This window comes from Sinocyclocheilus grahami, unplaced genomic scaffold, assembly GCF_001515645.1.
Source record: "Sinocyclocheilus grahami isolate Dianchi unplaced genomic scaffold, SAMN03320097.WGS_v1.1 scaffold5.1, whole genome shotgun sequence".
NCBI classification, from domain to species: Eukaryota; Metazoa; Chordata; class Actinopteri; order Cypriniformes; family Cyprinidae; genus Sinocyclocheilus; species Sinocyclocheilus grahami.
Window position 1 is genome coordinate 52,904 of NW_015505184.1, and position 23,462 is coordinate 76,365.

The following is a 23,462-nucleotide window of genomic DNA, read 5'->3' on the forward strand; positions in this document are numbered from 1 at the left end:
CCTTAAATGATAGAAGTACTTGCGCTGTCCAATCTATAAAGAATGTGTCTGTTCCCCGAATAGTGAGGTCAAAATATAAATTTAATGCAGGATCTAGAAAAAAATCTGATCATGATTAAACCAGAAAAATTTCAAATAAATGAATTTTTAAAGTTTGGGCTCCTAAACATTAGATCACTCTCACCCAAAGCAGTTATTGTAAATTAAATAATCACAGATAATAGTTTTGATGTACTCTGCTTGACTGAAACCTGGCTAAAACCAAATGATTATATTGGTCTAAATGAGTCTACTCCACCAAGCTACTGTTATAAGCATGAGCCCCGTCAGACTGGTCGTGGCGGCGGTGTTGCAACAATATATAGTGATATTCTCAATGTTGACAGGATACAGGTTTAACTCATTTGAAATACTTCTGCTTAATATTACACTATCAGATATGCAAAAGAAAAAAAGAAATTCTCTTGCTCTGGCTACTGTGTATAGACCACCAGGGCCGTATACAGATTTCCTAAAAGAATTTGCAGATTTCCTCTCAGACCTATTGGTTACTGTTGATAAAGCGCTAATTGTCGGAGATTTTAATATTCACGTTGATAATACAAATGATGCATTAGGACTTGCGTTTACTGACCTAATAAACTCTTTTGGAGTGTATTTACTACACTTTATTAATTTATACTATATCATAATGTAGTATTAACTACAATGATAATCAGTGAGTTACTATAGGATACTATGAAAATACAGTGTGTTCTGGTGTTCAGTAAATGGTGCTCTGTACCACTCTGTACTTTTCGAAACCGGTTTGGATAAATATAATTTGTATCGTCGTCTAATGGACATTTTGTAAGGCAAACAAACAAAAAAAAAATTTATATATATATATATATATTTTTTACAATAAATTAATTACATAACAACAATTATTAGCTCTTGCGCTACTGACATACGTGACGCTTTGCGCCAGTCGCGCGGTCTTCAGCAAACAAACTTTAAAGACGTTGGAAGCAAGAAAGTTTAAGTAACGTCAAATTTTTCCTACTGGTGAGATTGGATTGGGGAGCTCTCGTGGTTACAAGGAGCGCCAAATTACCCTTTCCAAATGTGGGTAGGCCTACTGAACTGACCAAACAGAAGACCACACTTCCCAGCAAAGATACTGGCAGTGGTAAGTTAAGTCTCTTATTAACCTTTTCAGTTCACTTACTATCTCATGATTTATCGGTTAAAGCGCAGTGTAGTCTTTAACTACCTCATCAAATTGAAAAAGGTTAGAGAAAAACGTACTGCGCCATGGTACAACAGTAATACCCATTCTCTCAAGAAAGAAACTCGTAGTCTTGAGCGCAAATGGAGAAAAACTAACTTGGAGGTTGTTTTGCGTGTAAAAACAGTATGTCCAGCTATAGACCGGCTCTAAAAGCTGCCAGGGCCGAGCATATCCATAAACTCATAGAAAATAACCAAAACAATCCAAGGTTTTTATTTAGCACAGTGGCTAGATTAACAAATAACCAGACGCCACCCGATCTAAATATTCCCTCACAGTTTAATAGTAATGACTTTATGAATTTCTTCACTGATAAAATAGATAACATCAGAAATACAATAATAAATGTAGTTTCTACAGCATATAATACTTCAGCTTCATTCATCGCACCAAAAGATAAACTGCAGTGCTTTACAACTATAGGACAGGAAGAGCTAAATAAACTTATCACTGCATCTAAACCAACAACATGCCTGTTAGATCCTGTACCCACTAAATTACTAAAAGAGTTGTTACCAGTAGCAGAAGAACTGCTTCTCAATATTATTAACTCATCGTTGTCTTTAGGTCACGTCCCAAAACCATTCAAGCTGGCGGTTATTAAGCCTCTTATTAAGAAACCACAACTAGATCCTAGTGAACTGACAAATTACAGACCCATCTCAAATCTTCCTTTAATGTAGGAATGTACCCAAAAGACTGTACACAGAATCTCTTGGATTACAATTTGCAACTAGACGGATGTACTGTTACTTCCTTTCCTGCAAAAAAATGATCTCTATGAAGAATTTCAGTCAGGTTTCAGGCCTCACAGAAACTGCACTTGTTAAAATTACAAATGACTTTGTCCATGGACTTCTTGCGTCAGACTAAGGCTGCATCTCATTGCTAGTTTTACTTGATCTTAGTGCTGCATTCGACACTATATATCATGACATACTCATAGATCGATTACAAAACTATACAGGTATTCAAGGGCAGGCTTTAAGATGGTTTAGATCCTACCTGTCCGATCGCTACCACTTTGTTAATTTAAATGGGGAGTCATCTCAATTATCACCAGTAAAATATGTATATTGAGTGCCACAAGGATCTGCCCTAGGTCCTCTGCTATTTTCAATATACATGTTGTCCCTTGGTAATATTATTAGAAAATACGGGATTAGTTTCCACTGTTATGGTGATGATACTCAACTATATATCTCAACAAGACCAGATGAAACTTCTAAATTATCTAAGCTAACAAAGTGTGTTAAAAATGTAAAAGATTGGATGACCAATAATTTTCTCTTATTAAATTTGGATAAGAGAGAGATATTACTTATTGGACCAAAAGACAGAATATCTTGGATTACAATTTGCAACTAGACAGATGTACTGTTATTTCCTCTACAGTCAAAAATCTGGGTGTTATATTAGATAGCAACTTGTCTTTTGAAATTTATTTCCCATGTTACAAAAACAGCATTCTTCCATCTTAGAAACATTGCCAAGTTACAAAACATGTTACCTGTTTCTGATGCAGAAAAGCTAGTTCATGCATTCATGACCTCTAGACTGGACTATTGTAATGCACTGCTAGGTGGTTGTCCTGCATCTTCAATAAACAAGCTACAGGTAGTCCAAAATGCAGCGGCTAGAGTCCTTACCAGGTCAAGAAAATATGATCATATTACCCCAATTTTAGTCTCTGCACTGGTTACCTATTAAGTTCCGTATCAGTTACAAAATATTATTACTTACCTATAAGGCCCTTAATGGGTTAGCTCCTGCGTACCTGACTAGTCTTCTACCACGCTACAATCCATCACGCTCCCTAAGGTCGCAAAACTCTGGACTTTTGGTAGTACCTAGGATAGCAAAGTCCACTACAGGAGGTAGAGCTTTTTCGCATTTGGCTCCCAAACTCTAGAATAGCCTTCCTGATAACGTTCGGGGTTCAGACACACTCTCTCAGTTTAAATCTAGATTTACGTCTTTAACTGATTACGTCTTTAATTGATTTTTCCGTACATTTCTGCCATAGGTACATTAACTGACAGCCACCACTGATAAGCTACCACTAAATATTGTAGAAACTTAATTTGCTGTAAAGTTGCCTTGCAACGATTTGTATCGTGAAAAGCGCTATACAAATAAACTTGAATTGAAAAACTTGAATTGAATACCAGCTCCACACGAAGGCTATAGAATCTAGCAAATGTGTTGGGGGTCGCCCAGCCCGCAGCTTTACCAATATCTGTCAGCAAGGCGCCACGAGCAACCTGAGCAGGCAGGGCATACCCTGTGCCTGATAAGTCATGGTGATGGCATCCATAATCCAGTGGGCCATCCTCTGCTTAGAGACGGCACTCCCCTTCTGCCACCGTAACAGACAAAGAGCTGGTCTGAGGTCCTGAAGCTTTGTGTCCAGTCTACATAGCATCTCGAAGCTCGGACAGGACAAAGCAAAGCTAAGGCTGGGTCTGCCTCCTCCGGGGGCAGCGCTTGCAGGCTCACCACCTGATCCCTGAAGGGAGTAGTGGGAACCTTGGGCACATAGCTGGGCTAGGGCCTCAAGATTACCTGGGCCGGCCCAATCTCTAGGCACGAATCGTCGACTGAAAATGCGTGCAGGTCCCCTACCCTCTTGATGGAGGCAAGTGCAAGCAGGAGCAAAGTTTTCATAGATAGAAACTTCAGCTCAACTGACTGCAAAGGCTCAAAAGGGCCCTGCTGTAGTGTTTTGCACCTGAGACAGGTCCCAAGAGGGTATGGAGGGGGGCCGGGGAGGATTTAACCTTCTCGCCCCCCTAAGGAACCTGATGACCAGGTCATGCTTCCCTACCAACTTCCCCTCCACGGGGTCATGGTGAGCAGCAATCACAGTGACATAAAGGGTGGAGGGAGACAAACCCTGCTGCAAAAAGGAAAGCACGACCCTGATCGGGCATGTCCGGGGGTCTTCTCGGTGAGAAGAACACCACTCGACGAACAGGTTCCACTTCAAGGTGTAAGCTTGTCTCGTAGACGGTGCTCGCGCCGAAGTGATGGTTTCAACTACCTGCTGGGGTAGGTCATCTAGAACCTCCGCGTCCCTTCCAGGGACCAGACATGAAATTTCCAGAGGTCTGGACGCGGGTACGACCGGGTGCACAGTCTCTGAGTCAGTAGATCCTTCCTCAGAGGAATCTGCCAGGGTGGGGCTGTTGCGAGGAGCATTCGTTCGGGGAACCAGGTACGAATGGGCCAATATGGCGCCACAAGCAGGACCTGCTCCTCATACTTGCGCAGGCCCTGCGGCCAGCTGTGTGCCAGTGCGTCCATGCCGAGTGTTCTATCGGTCAGGGAGTAGAACAACTGCCAGTGAGAGGTTTCTGGAGAGGCAAACAGGTCTACCTGAGCGGCTCCGAAACGTCTCCAAATCAGCTGGACCAAAGTCTCCATTCTCCCGGGAGCATAGCTCGTGACAGCTAGTCGGCCGTACGGTTGAGCAGACCCGGAATGTGAATGGCACGAAGTGACCTCAGAACCTTCCGACTCCAAAGGAGGAGGTGGCGGGCGAGTTGCGACATGCGACGGGAGCGTAGACCACCTTGTCGGTTGATGTATGCAACGGCCGCCGTGTTGTCCGTTCGGACCAGCACGTGCTTGCCTCGTAAGCGCCCTTTCAGACGGTTCAAGGCAAGGCACACCGCTAACAACTCTAGGCAATCCTCTTGATGGAGGCAAGTGCAAGCAGGAGCAAAGTTTTCATAGATAGAAACTTCAGCTCAACTGACTGCAAAGGCTCAAAAGGGCCCTGCTGTAGTGTTTTGCACCTGAGACAGGTCCCAAGAGGGTATGGAGGGGGGCCGGGGAGGATTTAACCTTCTCGCCCCCCTAAGGAACCTGATGACCAGGTCATGCTTCCCTACCAACTTCCCCTCCACGGGGTCATGGTGAGCAGCAATCACAGTGACATAAAGGGTGGAGGGAGACAAACCCTGCTGCAAAAAGGAAAGCACGACCCTGATCGGGCATGTCCGGGGGTCTTCTCGGTGAGAAGAACACCACTCGACGAACAGGTTCCACTTCAAGGTGTAAGCTTGTCTCGTAGACGGTGCTCGCGCCGAAGTGATGGTTTCAACTACCTGCTGGGGTAGGTCATCTAGAACCTCCGCGTCCCTTCCAGGGACCAGACATGAAATTTCCAGAGGTCTGGACGCGGGTACGACCGGGTGCACAGTCTCTGAGTCAGTAGATCCTTCCTCAGAGGAATCTGCCAGGGTGGGGCTGTTGCGAGGAGCATTCGTTCGGGGAACCAGGTACGAATGGGCCAATATGGCGCCACAAGCAGGACCTGCTCCTCATACTTGCGCAGGCCCTGCGGCCAGCTGTGTGCCAGTGCGTCCATGCCGAGTGTTCTATCGGTCAGGGAGTAGAACAACTGCCAGTGAGAGGTTTCTGGAGAGGCAAACAGGTCTACCTGAGCGGCTCCGAAACGTCTCCAAATCAGCTGGACCAAAGTCTCCATTCTCCCGGGAGCATAGCTCGTGACAGCTAGTCGGCCGTACGGTTGAGCAGACCCGGAATGTGAATGGCACGAAGTGACCTCAGAACCTTCCGACTCCAAAGGAGGAGGTGGCGGGCGAGTTGCGACATGCAACGGCAGCATAGACCACCTTGTCGATTGATGTACGCAACGGTCGCCGTGTTATCCGTTCGGACAAGCACGTGCTTGCCTCGTAAGCACCCTTTGAGATGGTTGAAGGCAAGGCGCACCGCTAGCAACTCCAGGCAATTGATAACAACTCTAGGCAATTGATATGCCAGTGCAGTTGGGGGCCCATCCACACCCCCGAAAGTTGTTCTTGGCCCCCCAGCCGTGTAAACCCCAGCATGCCTGGAGACCTGTTCTAGGGGCACTCCTGCCCGGAAAAACGCAAGGTCTGACCACGGGGTGAAGGTTTGGCGACAGGCCAGTGTAACTTGGACCCGGTGAGTGCCGCGCAGCCACGCCCACCTCGGGACTCAGCCATGAAGCCAGTGCTGAAGCGTTCTCATATGAAACAGGTGTAACTGCCGCTGCAGCTGCCATATGCCCCAGGAGCCTCTGAAATCGTTTCAGTTAGACCTCTGTCCTGCCCTTGAATGAATTCAAGCAGTTCAGCACCGACCGTGCACGTTCCTTTGTGAGGCGTGCTGTCTGTTCAACCGAATCTAACTCCATATCGAGAAAAGAGATCCTCTGCACAGGGGAGAGTTTACTCTCCCAGCTGACCCGAAGATCCAACTGGCTGAGGTGCCGGAGCACCAAGTCCCTGTGTTCGCACAACTGAGCCTGAGACTGAGCTAGTATAAGCCAATCGTCGAGATAGTTGAGGATACGAACACCCTGCTCTCTGAGGGGACAAGAGCCCCCTGCGCGACTTTCGTGAAGACACAGGGAGACAGGGGCAGCCTGAAGGGCAGGACCTTGTACTGATATGCACGTCCCTCGAACGCGAACCGCAGAAATGGTCTATGGTGCGGAAGGATCGACACATGAAAGTACGCGTCCTTCAGGTCGATCGCTGCAAACCAATCTCAGGGACGGATGCACCCGAAGATGCATTTCTGCATCTTGAACAGTAACCGGTGAAGGTCCCGGTTCAAGACACGCAGGTCCAAGATTGGTCGTAACCCACCGCGATCTCCGCACGCAAGACAGGAGCATCGGCCGCCACTGAAGCGGATTCCACTGAACTTTGGGGGACGCTGGGCGAACTGAATCGCATTGCCGAGGCTGATGGTCCACAGAAGCCAGCGAGACAGGCTGGGTAGCACTAGCCAGGCACCCAGATACCATGCAAGTGGGACCAACGGAACCACCACCGTAACTGCAGTGGGGCAGTGAGGTGGAACGCAGGGACCCAACTCGGGCGGGACCGAAGAGGGGTCTGAATGAGTGGTGCAACGCTTACCTGGTTCCACAGTTTGGCAGAGGGTGCATGAGTAGGGCCTTTGTTGACGCTCTCGAACCGCCCACTGCTGCCTGCTGGTGATGGAGGAGGATGAGTGTGGTCCGGTGCTGGTCCGTCCCCGACTCTCCGTGCCCTTCTGGGACCCAGGGACAGAGAAAACTGCTCTCTCATCGAGATTTTCCAGATTCTCCACCGGCCCTCCTCCGGGGGAGGGAGAGGAGCATTCAGCATCCCCCAAAGAGCAGCTTCCTCCCTCTCTAGGTCGCCCGTTCCCAGGGCCTATTGCTCTTCCACTCACTGCCAGGTTTGACGGGGGCCTGGACGGGCAGGGAGGCCTGTCTACGCCCAGCTCCACGGCGCCGCTTGCTCGTGGCTGCTGTGGATGCTCATGTCAGCCAGAGATGGCGCTCCTGGACCACAAGTGTGGACATCGCACGACCCAGAGAACTCGCAGTGACCTTCGTCACTCGGAGCACGAGGTCAGTAGCGGTTCGGAACACTATCAGAACTTCTGGATCGTGACCACCCTTGTGCAGGTCCTTCAGTGCCTTGGCCTGATGAACCTGCAGTAATGCCATAGCATGTAAGGTGGAGGCAGCTTCTCCACAAGTTATATAAGCACCGCCGGTCAGACCAAACGAATGCCTACAGGCCTGGGAGGGGAGCGACAGGTTACCCTGCCAGGAGGAGGTGGTCTTAGGACACAACTGCATCGCTACCGACCGCTCCGCCGGGGGGGATCGCCATATACCCCCTTGCGGCACCCTCGTCAAGGGTGGTGAGGGAGGAGGAACCAGCAAGTCGGTTTCCGGCAGTAAAAGGTGCCGTCCATGACCTGGTGAGCTCCTCATGCACCTCCGGGAAGAAACGCACTGAGGCGAGGCACTGAGAGCCAGCGTGAGCCACCCTGAGAAACCGATCATCCAACCTCGAGGGCTCAGGACGCGGTGGAGGTTTCCACTCGAGCCCTACCCTCACGGCGGCCCGGGAAAACATAGCCGATATCTCTGGATCTGATTCAGGCCTTGCCACCACCCAAGAGGGCGGCAGCGGAGCCGAATCTTACCCTTCAGAGGGCTCTCCCTCGGATGCAGTGATCAACATCCGTTCGTCGGGAGGAGCACCGAAGGATACCGCTGGTACGCTCTTTGAAGAGGGCCCAGCGCATTCCTTTGGCGGCTCGACTGGTTGCTAGAGGAGTGATGGTCCCCCGAGGGTTGGTTCCCTGAGGGGTTTGCCACCACTGTAACCCTCAGACCGCCCGTGCTACTGCCCGAAGTAGTCCTCGCCTGGCTGCCATCAGGACGAACACTAGATCCCGGCTGAGGCAATGGACCTCCGCCCCCCTGGAGGAAACGGAGCCTGGCCCGCAGCTCCGAGATGGTCATCTTCCCACAATGGGAACATGACTCATCCATGAACGCCACCTCAGCGTGTTTAATGCCCAGACACGTGAGGCAGCAATCGTGACCATCACCCGGCGCCAGGTAAACGCACGGGTTAAACGGCATCTTTAAAAAGACGATCCATCGTCTTTACAAAGACGCACCCGCTTATTGTACTCTCTTAGAGAAATTGGCTCTTTTAGAGAAATGTTCTTTTACGTGCTGAGACGCACAAGGGAAACGGCTGTTTGCAGCACGACAGGGGGTAGTGCAGCCTGAAGTGCACAACCCACTCGACACAGGAACGACCGCCGCTGAAGCACAGTCCGCCAACACAAAAAGCTCCCTAGAGCGCGCTGAACTCGTCGTCTCACACACAAAGATATTGGCAGGAGCAGAACGGTGTTATCGCTCGGCTCCGAAGCGAAAAGCTGGTATGTGTTGCATTGGCTGCTGTTTTATGCTCACGCTGTGATCAGCGGCAGCTGGATGCAATTATCACATGCCAATGTCCATTGGCTCGTTTAGTTTACACTCGAAGTAGACTGGTCTCTCAAAGCGAGATCCCAATTCGTCGGTCACCGACGTGACGTCGAGAGTGAACGACTGAAAGGGAACCAATTTTTTCTGAGTGTGAAAAACATTTAAATAATTTAATGAACCTTTTTCCACTATAAAGAACCTTTTGTGCATTGAAGAGGTTCTATGGATGTTAAAGCTGCATTACATATTTTTTGGGTTAAAAATTATCCAAAATAAATTACTGAGCAAGTACATAACCAATCAGTGTTCAAAACTATCTCCTTACCTTACAATTCACAACGGTAAGCTTGTAATAATGTTTTATAATTTGAGTGGTTTGGGTCGTTCGTCTTTGCGTCATTACGTCACGTCTTTATTCATAAAGGAGTCCCGGCTAGTAGGCTATATTGCTTGTTTGGATGCTGCAGGTGGCGGATCATTTGTAGCCTCTTCTCACAGCAGCTGGAATCATTAAACTTGTCATTTTAGAATGAGTTCTAAGGAACATTAAATAGTTTTTTCTGGTTAAAAGAACAATTTCTTTCAATGACGTTTAAATGGTATCATAATCAGAGATTAAATTGAAAACTTCAGATAATGCATTAAATACACGTAGTCACGCGATGTTGATGTTTTTAACATTAACAATTTGAAAAAGTATAGCAATAATAATTTGCAATGTTTGACGTGATCTAAACAAATTTTGCAATCGTTAGATTTAATCACCATTGTTAGCGCGATTTACTGTAAAACTTTTTTTTTCAGTTGGTCAGAACAAAACTGTCAGACGTGTTACTTGTTCAGATGACATTTTCAGGTGAAACTTCTTATTTTGGACATACTTCTAAGACTCAGTATCTGTAATTCTGAAGTACAGTGAATATCGACACTGATGCGTTGACTTAAAGTCACTTTAAGGCAAGTCATGTCACTCAGTGGCCTTCTTTGAAATGCCTCTCGGCATGCAAGTGCAGCTCCTATCTCTTTGAATGGGGAAACATCAAATTCTCCAAAACTGTTCGTCAAGCTTACGATTAAATTTCATTTTTGAAATCACCAATGAAATCTGACAACAACTGTCTCATAAATTTCTTTTGCATTTGTGTGATAGCGTTAAAAAAAGCATATTTTTCAGGCTAGACCAGCCAGTGCGCATGCGCAGTCCTAAACGCAGAACTCTGAATGTTTCTATAGCAACCAGGACTTCTAACTGCAGCTGCAGTGATGCGTTGACTTTACCGATTAGTGATTGGCTCTTTTACTCAGAAGGCGGGGCTCCCTTCGATTGAGCGGCCATATTGAGCATTGCATTTTTCCCCATTCAAAACTATACGAGTGACATGTCTTGGGTATTCTATAGTCTTTGGTTGACTGAAAGCCCACACATACTGGTTAAAAATGTATAGCCTGAATGCACTGTAAGTCGCTTTGGATAAAAGCATCTACTAAATGCATAATTTTTTTTTTTAATTAATTATAAATTATTACATACACCTCAAAACATTAAATTCATCCGCGCTGAGGAGCCGTGCTGATACACAACCCACGTAAAGAAGATAATTTCGCAAATAACTACAATTGCAGGTTTCAAGCAGAGATGGCGACAAAGAGGCAAAACTTACGTAATGCAGCTTTAAATGTTCTTCATGGAAACATTGATGCAAATAAATAACCTTTAATTTTAAGAGTGTACACAGCATATATCAAAGTCTAACAATTTTCATTATTAAATGAAAAAAATTTAATATCAGCCAGTATTCAATGAATATCAGTCGTACATCTATTCCACAATGAATTGCATGCCTTTCTTTATTGTGCATAGTGCAACTTTCATTTCTTTTGATTTAGCACTGTTCATTCAGTGTTGCTTTTTGTAATATACATTGTTAATGTTGTGTTGTAAGGGAGCAGAATGTGCATAAAAACAGCCCTCAAGAGAGCTGGGAAGGAAGAGTGACCTATTTTTTGCCACCTGTCTGTGCTAAAAGACTCAATACATTTCTCTACTAGCATTCACCTCATTTACTAGATTTTCATGAAAATACCCATCAAGTCGTCGAATACAAAACCTACCTCAAATTTAGTCATGAACTCGGCAAAGATACAGAAGAAACTCTCTGTGGTGGTGGCCTTTCCATCCTCACCGAAGAATGATGCGACTTTGCAGAACTCTTCCATTGCCCGCTGCTGCAGAGACTCCAGAGACTGCACTGCAGGGTGACTGTTTTCCAGAAACCCCTACATGCAAGTAGTTAAGGTGGTTTGTTATGAATTTGGCAGCTACCAAGTATATTCAATGGTTGAAATGTTCATATAATCTTGTCCTGATGGGTATCTGACCTGGATCTGCTTGGAAAAGTCTTACAGTTGCAAATATGGCACAGTGAAACCTTGTAGAAGACGTGCTAAGATCATATATAGTCAATTTGGATGTTTTAGTGGGAGGATACACTCATAACAATGGCAAATCGGTCCTCAGCAGTGGCTGGTATCTTTTGGCAGGCTAAACGAATGTCCTGGATTGTGGCATGTAAGTCGTTGAAGTCAGAAGTGATGTTTCTCTGATTCACTGTGGAGACCAAAGCAATGAAAAATATGAGAGAGATCTGACCTCTGCAGAACCTTTTATGGAAACAAAAAAACAACATTAAATGGGAATGCTGCTCCACATTTTGGACAAAACTTGATGAGGAGCACCATGGATTGTGTAAATTAGTGTTTGAGAGAGTCTATAGTCTCGGACTACGAGACATTACTGAAAAAAAAAAGAAAGAATTCGGACTGCATATGAGTCTGGGCACTCAAGTAGTTATTCACCTTTGGCTGCTTGTGGTACCGTCTCAAGCTCCTTCCCAAAGTCCAGAACCTCGGGAAAATGCTGGCACAATGATTTCACCAGGATATGCAGAAATGTTGACTTTCCATCCACTGTTTTGGTGGTGCTAAGCTTCAACCAGGAAAATGTAGAATTACATTTATATAATTCTAAAAATAAATGCTATCTATATAGAAAATACACTTTACACAAATTATCGATCAACCCCATGAACTCATCTGCAAAAGATGCATACACAGTGACGAGGCTTACTTCAGTGAGAAAATTGATCTTAAATCCAGTCGTTTTATTGGTCTTGGGTTGGCCGTTATTCAGATAATTCCCCATAGCCAGAACAAACTGGAAATAAAATAAGGAAATTGATATACATGCCATGAAAGGAAGATCATATTTATCCAAAGTGTGCACTGGCATAGTATATTTCAGTATGCATAATGAAAAGCCTGCCACATCAACAGTCCTTTATCTGTGAAATAATTTCTTTGTGTGTTTGTTTTCAAGACTTTATGATTATGTGTGCCTGGGTAGAAACTAAATGACTTTAGGAATTATACCTCCAGAATCTTGGCCAGTTTTTTGCTGTTCTTGAGATCCAATGAAGCCTTGAAAACACAGTCGTAGGCCCCCCTCATTTCCTCTGTTTTCTCTTGCAACATAGTCTTAAAATGCAGGCTTTTCAAACGGGTCTTATACTCTGGCACAAATAGCATCTGAATATATACAATATACACAAAATATATACTATTTATACAATATACAAAAGCACATATATTGTTAGAATTATACTAAAATTTTATTCAATAAAAAATAAATAATACAAAAATCCAACTTTACATTTAATCATAATATCAAATGCAACCCCCAGAAAACTTGCTAAATCAAAATAATCATAATTTATTCATGAAACTCTGTCATTATTTGTCATGTACCTGTAGGACAAACTGATCGGGCTCACTGAGTTTGCTTGGGTCGTCTCTGTACTGCTCGTATTGTCTAACCTCATCATCGTCTGGTGCATATAGGAGCAATTGTTTAATATGTGATGACTCTAAACGTTCACTCGACATCGTCAACAGCACCTGGCGTAGCTCGCTTGGTGACAGCTTCAGATGGGCAATCAAAATTGCTATAAAAAATGGTAAAAGAGTCTTAATAACAAAGTGTACAAGGGCGTGCTTATAGGTTAATGGCTAAAAGCTAAGAAGCTTGTAGTCTAACAGGTAGGACAGTTAGCCAAAGGAGCATGCTATTATCATGTCTAATTTAAAAAACAAAAAAGCACTGTAGCAGAGCAAGACAAAAGAAGGACACATGTATAAGTTAATACTTGACTGGGAAGCACACATCATCTACATCAACATAACCATTATCTAAACATTTACAGGTAAACTACACTGAACTCTTACAAGAGCACAAATTACCATTTACAGCCCATTACACTTTCGTAATGCAATGTATTTCCAAAAAAGAAATTTAACTAGAAAAATATATGAAGCATTGTTTGCTACTCACAAGCATTGTAGGCTTTCTTATGGGAGAGAATCTCCACCACATCTTTCTTCTTGAAAGTCTCCACCTGAGGTGAGGGCTCTGGAAGAGAAACTGAGACAGGAATCATAGCGTGAGTGAAAAGAACTTGTGATGGAAAACATTGTGTCAAATGATTAAAGGATAGTCAGGTCCAATGCTGCCTTAAAGTCCTCCAGGGAAGTTCTTACATATGAGCTTGTAAGTGATTTTTGTTGGAAGTGACAGGAAAAAGTAGTTGTGTCACACAAGCCTGCCTCCTCATATACTGGAATAGTAGGCTCAGCCTCAGACGTTACGCCCACGGACTGTTGGCTGAACGTCGGATACGTATATCACACAAAACAATAAAAACTTCAAGTTCTGAAGTCATCATCTGATTGGTTGAATTCTACAGGACTTCTGGTAGGCGTTCTTTAACGGTCCACCTGGAAACATAGCAGTTGTGATGCCAAACCCCCTAATGGAATCAGAAACCCGTTGAGATTATAACTGCGACAATGATCGCTTATCGGGATCAACTAAATGCTGGATTTTCAAACTTATGTTAAGTTTACGGCAACATTGTTGCAATAAACTTGCATGACATTCTTGAATCAATTGAACATTTGATCAATTGATCTATGTCCCTACAGTCTGTTACTGTAGGGACATAGACTTTACATTTTCAATCCCCTAAATGTGACGCTGAACAAAACGAACTGTGATTCATTGCTTGACATGTCTGTCAGAAGTCTTCTTGTGCGGTCCTTGGCCAATGAAAGCTGCTATGGAGTCCAGACCTTCTGGCGTCAGTTTGAAGTTCTGGCTATGTGAGACTACTGGAGTAGTGCTTTCTGGCAAGCTTTATCACCATTCTTCATCCAAAGTAAACAAAAATAATTTGTACAGCCAACATTTGGAATTAAATCTTTGTTATGACCAATAACATTATGCTATCACCATTATAAATAGACAAACTGCAATCAGAAAGTCTGGGAAGAGGTTTTCCACTGCCAATCACTATTGTGGTGATTGGCCATCTTATAAGACCATAGACTCTTCCTCTATATCTTGTTTGTCTTCCACAAGATGTGCTACAAAGATGTTATCTCAAGGTGAGAGTTTCCCCCCAACTTTCTTCTTGCAACCCTTTAGTTTGAGCTACATTTATTAAATGTGCAGGCTATTGTTGTCTCAGTTGACTCCTTCAGAGCTGCCGTAGGCATCTTGGTGTCCTCTTTTACTATGGCACTTCTTGTCTGAATACTCCGATTTGGAGGACAACCAGTTCTAAGCAGATTCACAGGTTTTCCTCATTTCCTCACTTTAAATGATGGACTTCACAGTGCTTTTAAGTATTAGAAGACACATAAATTTAGTTCAGTACATTCTACAATCAACAACTGCCACATTCTACCTATGGACCAGGTCGCTGTAATTTTGCCAAGTAAGTCATGTTCCTGAATCAACATCTTTTGTTGATCCTGGATCAACATTACTGTCCAAAAATACAAACTTATCCCAATCCCCCCCCCTAAACCTAACCTTACCCATAATTTATTCCTAAAATCAGAGGGAAATGATAGCTGATTAAGAATGATGTTCCAGGATCAACAAGGATGTTGATCCAGGAACATGTTGTACTTGGTCAAATCACGCTCACCCTATGGACCACACTGTATATTTCTCTTTGAAAGATATAGAAAGCAACTCCCCTCTCAACTGGTGAACAGCTTATTTGTTCCCTTGGAAATTAGTTATACATATTACTTTTCTCACATTTTACTCACCAGGGCTTTTTTGTGTCCCAAAATGAAGCTCCAAGTCTAGGTATTTCACCATGTCACTTAGCTTGTCATAATCAGAGTCTTCTTCCAACTGCAGTGAGAAAACACATCTGTCCTTACATTGTTCATTCTAATGGACTGAGACAAACTAATAATGATGGACATCCTGAAATGTTCCATCATTACAATAGACCAATATATGTCTCATATAGTATACTACTTTTTTTTCATGGTCTCCTCCAACTATTACTGGAGAATTTAGCATTGTCGGTTTGGCTCATGCAGTGCCATCTGTTTGAAATTGCAAATATAAGTGACTACGAGATTTAGATCTCTGTGACGTGTGGGGTGGGGCTGAGAGCCGTCACAATCTTCTTTAGCTAAAACTGATGCAAAACATCATCAAGATTTATTGAGTCAGCCAGCCATTTTAGACAAAGGCATTTCACACAAACACTCAGCTTATCATGCTGAAACTTCTTACCTGTCCCCAAATGGTTCCCTCAGAATTTTCCACTTGTTCCCATCGTAACCGCTTTACACTCATATGACTGGAATCTGATTTTTGTGGTGAGGCCTTTGGGAGCGGAGGAGGCATGTAAGGTGGGGGTAAAGGTGGAGGAGGAGGTGGCTCCACAGTGGAACCTTCATTGGGGTGGTGAGTTTGAGGTTGGGGTGTACTTGGTGATTGCGTTTGGGACTGGGCCTCATGGTGGCTGTGATAGTGATGGTGGTGACGAGGATCGTGGTACATGGGTTGCGGGCTCTGTCTGGCCTGTGCAATGGGGGGAATCTGCGGGGTTGAGCGATGTTGTTCCTGTTGCTGAATCTGCTGTTGCTGCTGAATCTGCTGTTGCTGCTGAATCTGCTGTTGCTGCTGAGCTTGCTGCTGCTGAATCTGCTGTTGCTGCTGCAGAAGCTGTTGTTGAAGTTGATGCTGCTGCTGAAATTGTTGTTGCTGCTGCATCTGGTGTTGCTGCTGTTGTGAAGAATGAGGCTGGAAAGTTGACAGAATCTGTTGGGTCTGGTGAGGTTGGTGGGGCTGGTGGATCTGGTGGTACTGAGGAGCTGACTGGATTGGCTGAACCTGGTGTATATGTTCAATCTGATGTATGTGGCGGGTTGGCGGAGGCGACTGGGTCAGTGGGTAGGCTTGATGAGCTTGATGCATCTGGTGGTGGTACTGTTGCTGAGTCTGCTGAGATGGTTGAATAGTTTGAGAAACTGCTTGAGCCATGTGTGCCCGGTGCATTTGTCTGTCCGCCCTCTCCAGTCTCTCGATTCGTTCCATATGCTCCAAGCGTTCCAAACGCTGGATCTGCTCCAATCGGTCAAGTCTATCCATGGAGCTTGAGAGGTGAGCCTGATGACTCTGATGCATCTGATAAGCATGGTGTACTTGTTGATCTGGATGCAAGGGTTGGGGCTGCATGTCATAGATATGTCTATCCGAGAGTTCCTTTCTTTCAATCCTATCAAGCCTATCCATGGAGCTAGAGAGTTGAGTCTGAATAGTCTGGTGTGAGTGATGGCTTTGGTGCACTTTGATAGACTGAGACTGGCGACTTGGTTTATTTTGATGGATTGGATGCATCTGGTGATCCTGTTGCACCTGGTGGTGTTGATGAACCTGGTGAGCTGGATGAACCTGATGGTGCATTTCGTAGATTGCATGACTGGGGATGGGTGACTGGTTTATTTCTGGAGAGGGCATAGGGGGCAGAGACTGATGCATCTGCTGCTGAGATTGCTGAGGGTGGCTGGTTATTGGCTGAACAGGAAGCGAGTGGTGCTCCTGAAGGACTTGGGTCATCAGCTCATCACGTGTGGGCAACACCTTGTGAATGGATTGTCTTTTTGGAGGGGGGTTAGCTCTTGGCGGAGGTGGGGGAGGAGGTCCCGGGTGGCGACGGAAGGTCAACTGTCGGGGTGCATGGTCAGGAGTGAATCTAGCAGGTGGAGGGGGGTCATTAAATTGGACAGGGGGAGGGGGAGGAGGAGTCAGAGGGGGTGGAGGAATGTGCTCAGAGCTGGAGGAGTAAGTAAGAGAGCTGGCATCCTCACTGCTACTATGTACTTCGCTTGGACTGCTTAGCTCGGGAGGCATGTACGGACCCTCTTCCTCCTCCTCCTCCTCCTCCTCCTCCTCCTCTTCCTCTTCCTCCTCCTCTTCCTCATTCTGGAATGTCATCTGGACAACATCCTGGAGTTATTTTGAAGTAAAATATACAAATATCATTGAGTTTTTGCATTAGTCCATTGAAGATTAGCCACTGTACTTGTCAAGCCAATGAAGCATTGTCAAAACAATAAAAGCAATATATCAAGTCAATTAACCATTCTAATATACAAACCTCTTCATAGTCATTCTCTGGTGACAGGAAGTCATCCACAGATAACTGCTGTCCTAGCTGTTCGCTCAGAACCTCCATAAACAAATCTGTGTCCGGGGTACGGGGGGGACGTGAGAAGGTGTAGCGCTTCTTCCGAATGGGTGGACTAGGGGGGTAGTCCGGAGGAGAGGGTGGAGAGAGAGGTGGACTGTCTAAACTGATGTATGGGTTGGACTCAGCACTGGTTTGAGAGGGAAGACCTGGAGGGTAACAGAGGCACTGGGGACTCAGTGGAGGCTCCTGCATCCAAGAGTCAGGTTGTGGAGGAGGTGGTGGCGGTGGTGGCACAGGCTGCGCTGATGCTGATTTGCGGCTACCTGAGAGATGAAGATGGAAAAACAAAGGTTAAGAAGATAAAATACCTCTGACATTAGATTCTGCCTCAGATGAAATTCCCACCTATTACACAAAGAAACTACAAGGACTTTCTAGAATTCACAAGCCACAATGCCAATAAAAAAAATGTATAAGTACACTGACTGTACCTGAAGTGGCCCGAACAGATGGAGAGGAAGAGTGTGCCCTGATGGACTGTGAGGAAGTGTGCGGGAAGATGTCTACGTTAACCAGAGTTTCAGGAGCTGGAGGAGGTCGAGTCTTAAGGGATTTGGATCTCTTCCCAGCATAGACATTCTCCAGCTCAGCATACACAGCTGACAGCTAGATAGAGCACAGGGACTGGGATATTAATATAAAGACAGTGTACTTGCTCAATCATTTTAATGTTTGTAAACCCGTAAAAATCAAAGAAGAGTGCTCACATTAGTCAGATTGTTGGGCGTCTCTGGTAAGGATGTTCCATCCCCTGATTGCCTCTCTCCAGGAGTCAGTCGCATAGGTGCCAACTCCACTGGCTCAGTGCAAATCCCTCATGAAGTAAGAAAATAGCACATCAACTAATTTCAATTTGCTAAGAAAGCTGCCGTTTTTAATGATGGTACATGATGCCAACAATGCTACAATAATGTCTACAATGCTGTTTTCATGATACATAATACTAGTTGTGAAAGTTGACGCAATTTCACTACATATATAGGTAACTAAATATGTGTATGCCAAAGTATGCCCGCATGCCAACTGGAGTCTGCAGACCTCCTGGTGCTAGGTGGCTGGTGGAAAATGAGAATTTTGCTAAATGTATGAGGTCTCTCAAAGTTAAAATGTTTAACAGTTATTTTTTTAAACACACTTTGTGAGGCTAGTCGGAAATGATGAGATCACCACTTTTTTGACTATAGACAGCCCTAGTTTTGTAACAGTAAGATATCAATGGCATCAAAAAATAGAAAATCGCTGTCCTATGTTATAATGTGTAATACAACATAGTGTTTGAAGATAGCTTACCCATGCCCAGGTGAGTGCCAATGACCAGATCATCTGAGCTGCGTCCCCTCATACTGCTCCTATAGGTTGTTCCCGTCACCTTCATGGAGCTGCTGCGCCTATGAGGCTCATGGGCTGGAGGTTCAGGTTCTGCTGTTGGCACTACCAAAAATAAATACATGCAAGCATACATATGTATGTACTTATACTCTATACAGATTGAAGAGGAACGACAAGACAAAGTAGGGCTCACGTGTAACTTTATAGCCAAGGAAGCGGGAGATCTTGTTCTGACAGTGTTCCTGCTCCTCGTAGGTCAGCAGCTGGTAAATAAACTGCCAAATCACCTGTTTTGCTGGGGTATCCAACACAGGGAAGATGTCCACAATCAAAGTGTCTACATTTCTAAAAGGCACGGAAGAAAAAGGAATCAAATCAGGTTTCACACAAAGTTCAGGAATGAACTTTCTTTTTTCTCAGAGAAGCAATGGAAACATTTCCATCTACTTCTTCTACTTCCATCTTCTTTCTTTCACTAAAATATTAATGGTATGTCCTTCACCTGTGCTGGAAGAAGGCCTCCAGGGCCTTGCAGATGGTGTATCTCTCTTGGAGTGTGAGAAGGTGCTCAAGCTGCTGGCTGAAGGTGCGACCTTGTACGCGGATACTGGGAGGCAAGATCTCTGCGACCCACTGCAGGGAGCTTAGCACAGGAGCACGGGAGCGGGGAGAAACCTCCAACAGTTCGGGTTCGGTCACGGTGAAGGCCGGCAAGCCGTCTTCAACCACCAGGCTGGGCATTGCCCCACTCCCTTGCAGCATGGACACAACCTTCTCATGTGAACAGCTCCTGAGAGAATGTACAAAAATACGAAGCATATACAGTGTTAGATTATGAACATGAAGAACCCATCACATGCATAATAATAGTAATGCCTGTTTTAGACTTTATTTCAGTTCCACATTAGGTTAAAAGCAATGTATTCCAATGCAACCCAACCAGAAGCCTCACCTCATGTCCAACCCATTGAGAAACAAGATGCGATCTCCAGGTTTGAGACCCGCCTTCTCAGCAGGGCTCCCTGCAGGGGGAATGGCAACAAACCAAGCAGAAATAACTACTGACAGCACATCATATGGGCTCATATGGACTGAGAATAAGCTGTGCTCATGAAATGCCCTTTGAAATGACGTGAGATCTGTAAGTCAAGATTGGGTGTTTGTCACATCCTGCCCAAGAATGGATGTCTGTTTTTGGATTTTGAGGGCTAGATGTGGGAAAAGTGTGAATCTAAAAGGATTTGTGCTAGATAAAAACAGAGCTCTACCACCTGTGCCCCTCTTACTCAGCTTGCGAAGAGTCTTCTGTTGTGTGTTGTTGTTTCTCTCTCTCTCTCTTTCTTTCATCTCCTGCTGTTCTTGCACACTGCCAGTTTCTGTCGCCTAACTTTTTAATGGCCGCCATGAGTCAGAAATGACAGAACTTTTATGATTTCAGCATTCACGTCATCTGCTTTAGTAATATGTCTGATAACTGACTCCCCTTCACTTGTTTCAAGTCCAAAATATATTTTTTCATCTTTCTAAAATAGCATTTTTTTTTTGTTCTAGGATGTCAAATAAAATAACTGTGCCACAAGACACAAGCCCTTCCCTCACGAAAACAAAAGACAATGTTTGAAAATACTAAGAGAATAATGTTGTTGTGTTTAATCTTAATTAAATATTAAATGTTTCAACATCAAAATAAGACACTTAAGTTATAACAATATTATAAATACAATTTTGGATAATTTCATACCTGGTATTACAGAGTCGATCCACACTGGAGCATGGCCACGCAGAGTAAACCCGAAACTTTGGTTCCCTTTGTACACCCGTACTGTCCTAGTGAAATATGAATACAACCTATAGATGTCAAGCAGAACATCTTGAATCTTTATATAATGCAGATTAACTAATATAGTTGTTTATTAAACTAATATTCATTTTATATTATTGGAAAATATCTATATGATATAGATATAATAGATTTACATACATGTATATAGTATCCATAGAAATTAAAACTGTGGCATAATGCATGTTTTTGTCATAGTACAAGAGTGTAATTTTACTGAACAGTGACAAAACGTGTTCTGCCACTTTTTATCTCAAATGTCACAGATATTATATTATCATAACTGTTTGTTGTGTTCTCTATAGTTTGTGTTATTAATAGATACAGTCAGACAAGCTCTGAATGTCTTCCACTACAGTCATCCATAATACAGTCAGATCCTGTTACTGATTATAAAGAGCTCTTCTTCCACAGACTTCATTACCTTTCTCTCTGTGGCTCAATGAATATCTATGTGTATATGCGGTCATTATGCAAATAGCTAGCAATTCCTGAGTCCAATAAAGCCACACTTTCAGTTTTCCACATTATTAAAAAGAAACTACACCTGCATTGCTGGAGACATATCATTAAGTGTGTATTGTACTAATGATTGACAAGTTTTCACATCCTCCCACCTTTTCCTATTTATGCATCGGGCACTAGCTTAACAGAGAATTAATTCATGCTTGTGAAATACTGTACACAAGAGTAGTTATGTTTAAAGCATAATATAGGCTATAATGAAGAGGATGAATCTTAATGATGTGTCATATTTACGCTCACACATACACAGGTGTCCAACAGCATGTCTAAAAATAGCATGAATTATAAGAGTGAAATATTACAGTGGCATAAAATCTACATAATTTACAGCCTACAATAACTGTGAAATTGGAAATCCAACAAGAAGGGATGAATTTCTTTAAATCAATGCATCAGTTAATCAAATTATGTATGAATTAATCTAAGCTATCCATCACCCATCATTATATTTATATGAATCTAATTAAGTAACAAAATCAAATTAAGTAAAACGAATTAAGTAAAAATTCTACCACATAAGTAATAAATACAAATGCAAAAAAAAACTAAAATAAAATAAAAATGTGCAGCTGTTCCCAGTGTGACACTTCCACTGACCTGCGTGTAGAGAAGGAACTGGAATGGCCTGCGATGAGTGAGGTGGTCTTGCGGAGGCCACGGGCAGGAGGCATGACCACTTCTTCATTGGCGGTCCGGGGCACAGAGCTGGCTCGAGTGGACACAGACAGCAGCCGTTCGGGGTGGTCTTCGCTCCGGCTGCGCCGTAGGCGATTGTTCCTGTGCTCGCTGAAGCTTCGGCCCCTCAAGCGACTGATCAAACTCTGAGAGACCATCTCATCAAAGCGCTGCCGGTGCTTCTTAGGGATGAAGATCCTGACAAACATGGCACACACACACAGCAGATGGAGTCACAGAGGAGAAACTGTTCAGGCGTGTGAACATACTCTCATGCCTGCTGAGAGAAACACTGGATGGAGACACACAGGCAAATGGAGGAGGAGGGACGGCTATGAGAAAGTCTGCTATAATTACACCAGATTACGGAGATGTTTGTGACCTGCTATGAAAGAAAAAAAGAGCTCATGTGATGCAATGAAGCGTTTGTTTTCTGTCCTGTGAAGAATGGTGGGTAAAAATATTCTGTTTGATCAACTTCAAAAGCTAAGCAGGTTAGCAGGTGACTTCTGAAAGATGTCTGATGGGCATTTTGAAGTCCTGAGAGGATGAATGATTAAAGTGAAAGAGAGAGTGCTTTTTAGCCCTTTGTGAAATAAGCCCTCTCTAAATTTTTAATTCGCACCTTCCTTTAAAACCAAATTCAAAGTTATAAACATCTTAATTTTCTTTTAAAATATGACCTCATCAATTCTCGACAGCTATTGTGAGATTACAATTTGACCAAACATAATACATATTTTACATGCTGCCTATCAATGTCATCAGTATATAGTGTAAAGGTATTAAAAAAACAATTAAATGTATCATATATCACCAAATTAATATATATTACCCATTATACTATTTTGACTCAACAAAAAAAAAAAATTGGGTTATCCCATAAAAAGGAATGAACCCATGCATCATGAAGGACAATGTCGCAACACACAGCATCAGGAGGGCAAGCACAGCTCAGGAGCAGCTCAGTTCTGGGTTAATCTCCCAGCTGCAATCATCTCAAACACTGCTTAAGATCTGCTTTTGCTTCAGAACACAGATCTTTGGACAACAAGTGGCGAGCCAACACAGTATCAAAATTGTGTACTGTGCAAAAACAAAAAGGCCCTCAAAATAAAACATTAAAATGGATTAATATTGTCATAAAGAGCATAGACCGAACAATAACAATATTAGTAATAAATATTATACAAAACATAAATATTATAAATATATTTTAATAACAATAATCCAGAGACATCAACTCAATCATCAATTTTGTCTTCTGTAAAAGTGGATAAGGGTGTCTATTTAGCCATTCTATAGACCTTATGCATCAGAGAAACAAGTGCGCAGCCATCTTTAGAATTTTGTCTTTGAACTTCCATTTTTGCAGTAGCTCTGCAGCATCACTTTTGAAGAATAATTAGC

At 43.8% G+C, this 23,462-nt stretch overlaps 1 protein-coding gene across 1 annotated transcript in view; it reads right to left on the reverse strand.

The window, feature by feature from the left end:
• Positions 1-23,462, reverse strand: part of grid2ipa (glutamate receptor, ionotropic, delta 2 (Grid2) interacting protein, a) — a 35,241-nt gene that overhangs the window by 3,225 nt on the left and 8,554 nt on the right. The window contains 18 exon segments of the mRNA XM_016269857.1: positions 11,178-11,342; positions 11,555-11,673; positions 11,922-12,051; positions 12,193-12,279; positions 12,495-12,650; positions 12,870-13,066; positions 13,453-13,542; positions 15,240-15,327; positions 15,721-17,439; positions 17,591-17,946; positions 18,115-18,289; positions 18,391-18,497; positions 18,974-19,114; positions 19,206-19,357; positions 19,515-19,802; positions 19,965-20,034; positions 20,754-20,839; positions 21,975-22,250. Of these exon segments, the coding sequence (XP_016125343.1) occupies positions 11,178-11,342; positions 11,555-11,673; positions 11,922-12,051; positions 12,193-12,279; positions 12,495-12,650; positions 12,870-13,066; positions 13,453-13,542; positions 15,240-15,327; positions 15,721-17,439; positions 17,591-17,946; positions 18,115-18,289; positions 18,391-18,497; positions 18,974-19,114; positions 19,206-19,357; positions 19,515-19,802; positions 19,965-20,034; positions 20,754-20,839; positions 21,975-22,250 (4,402 nt within the window).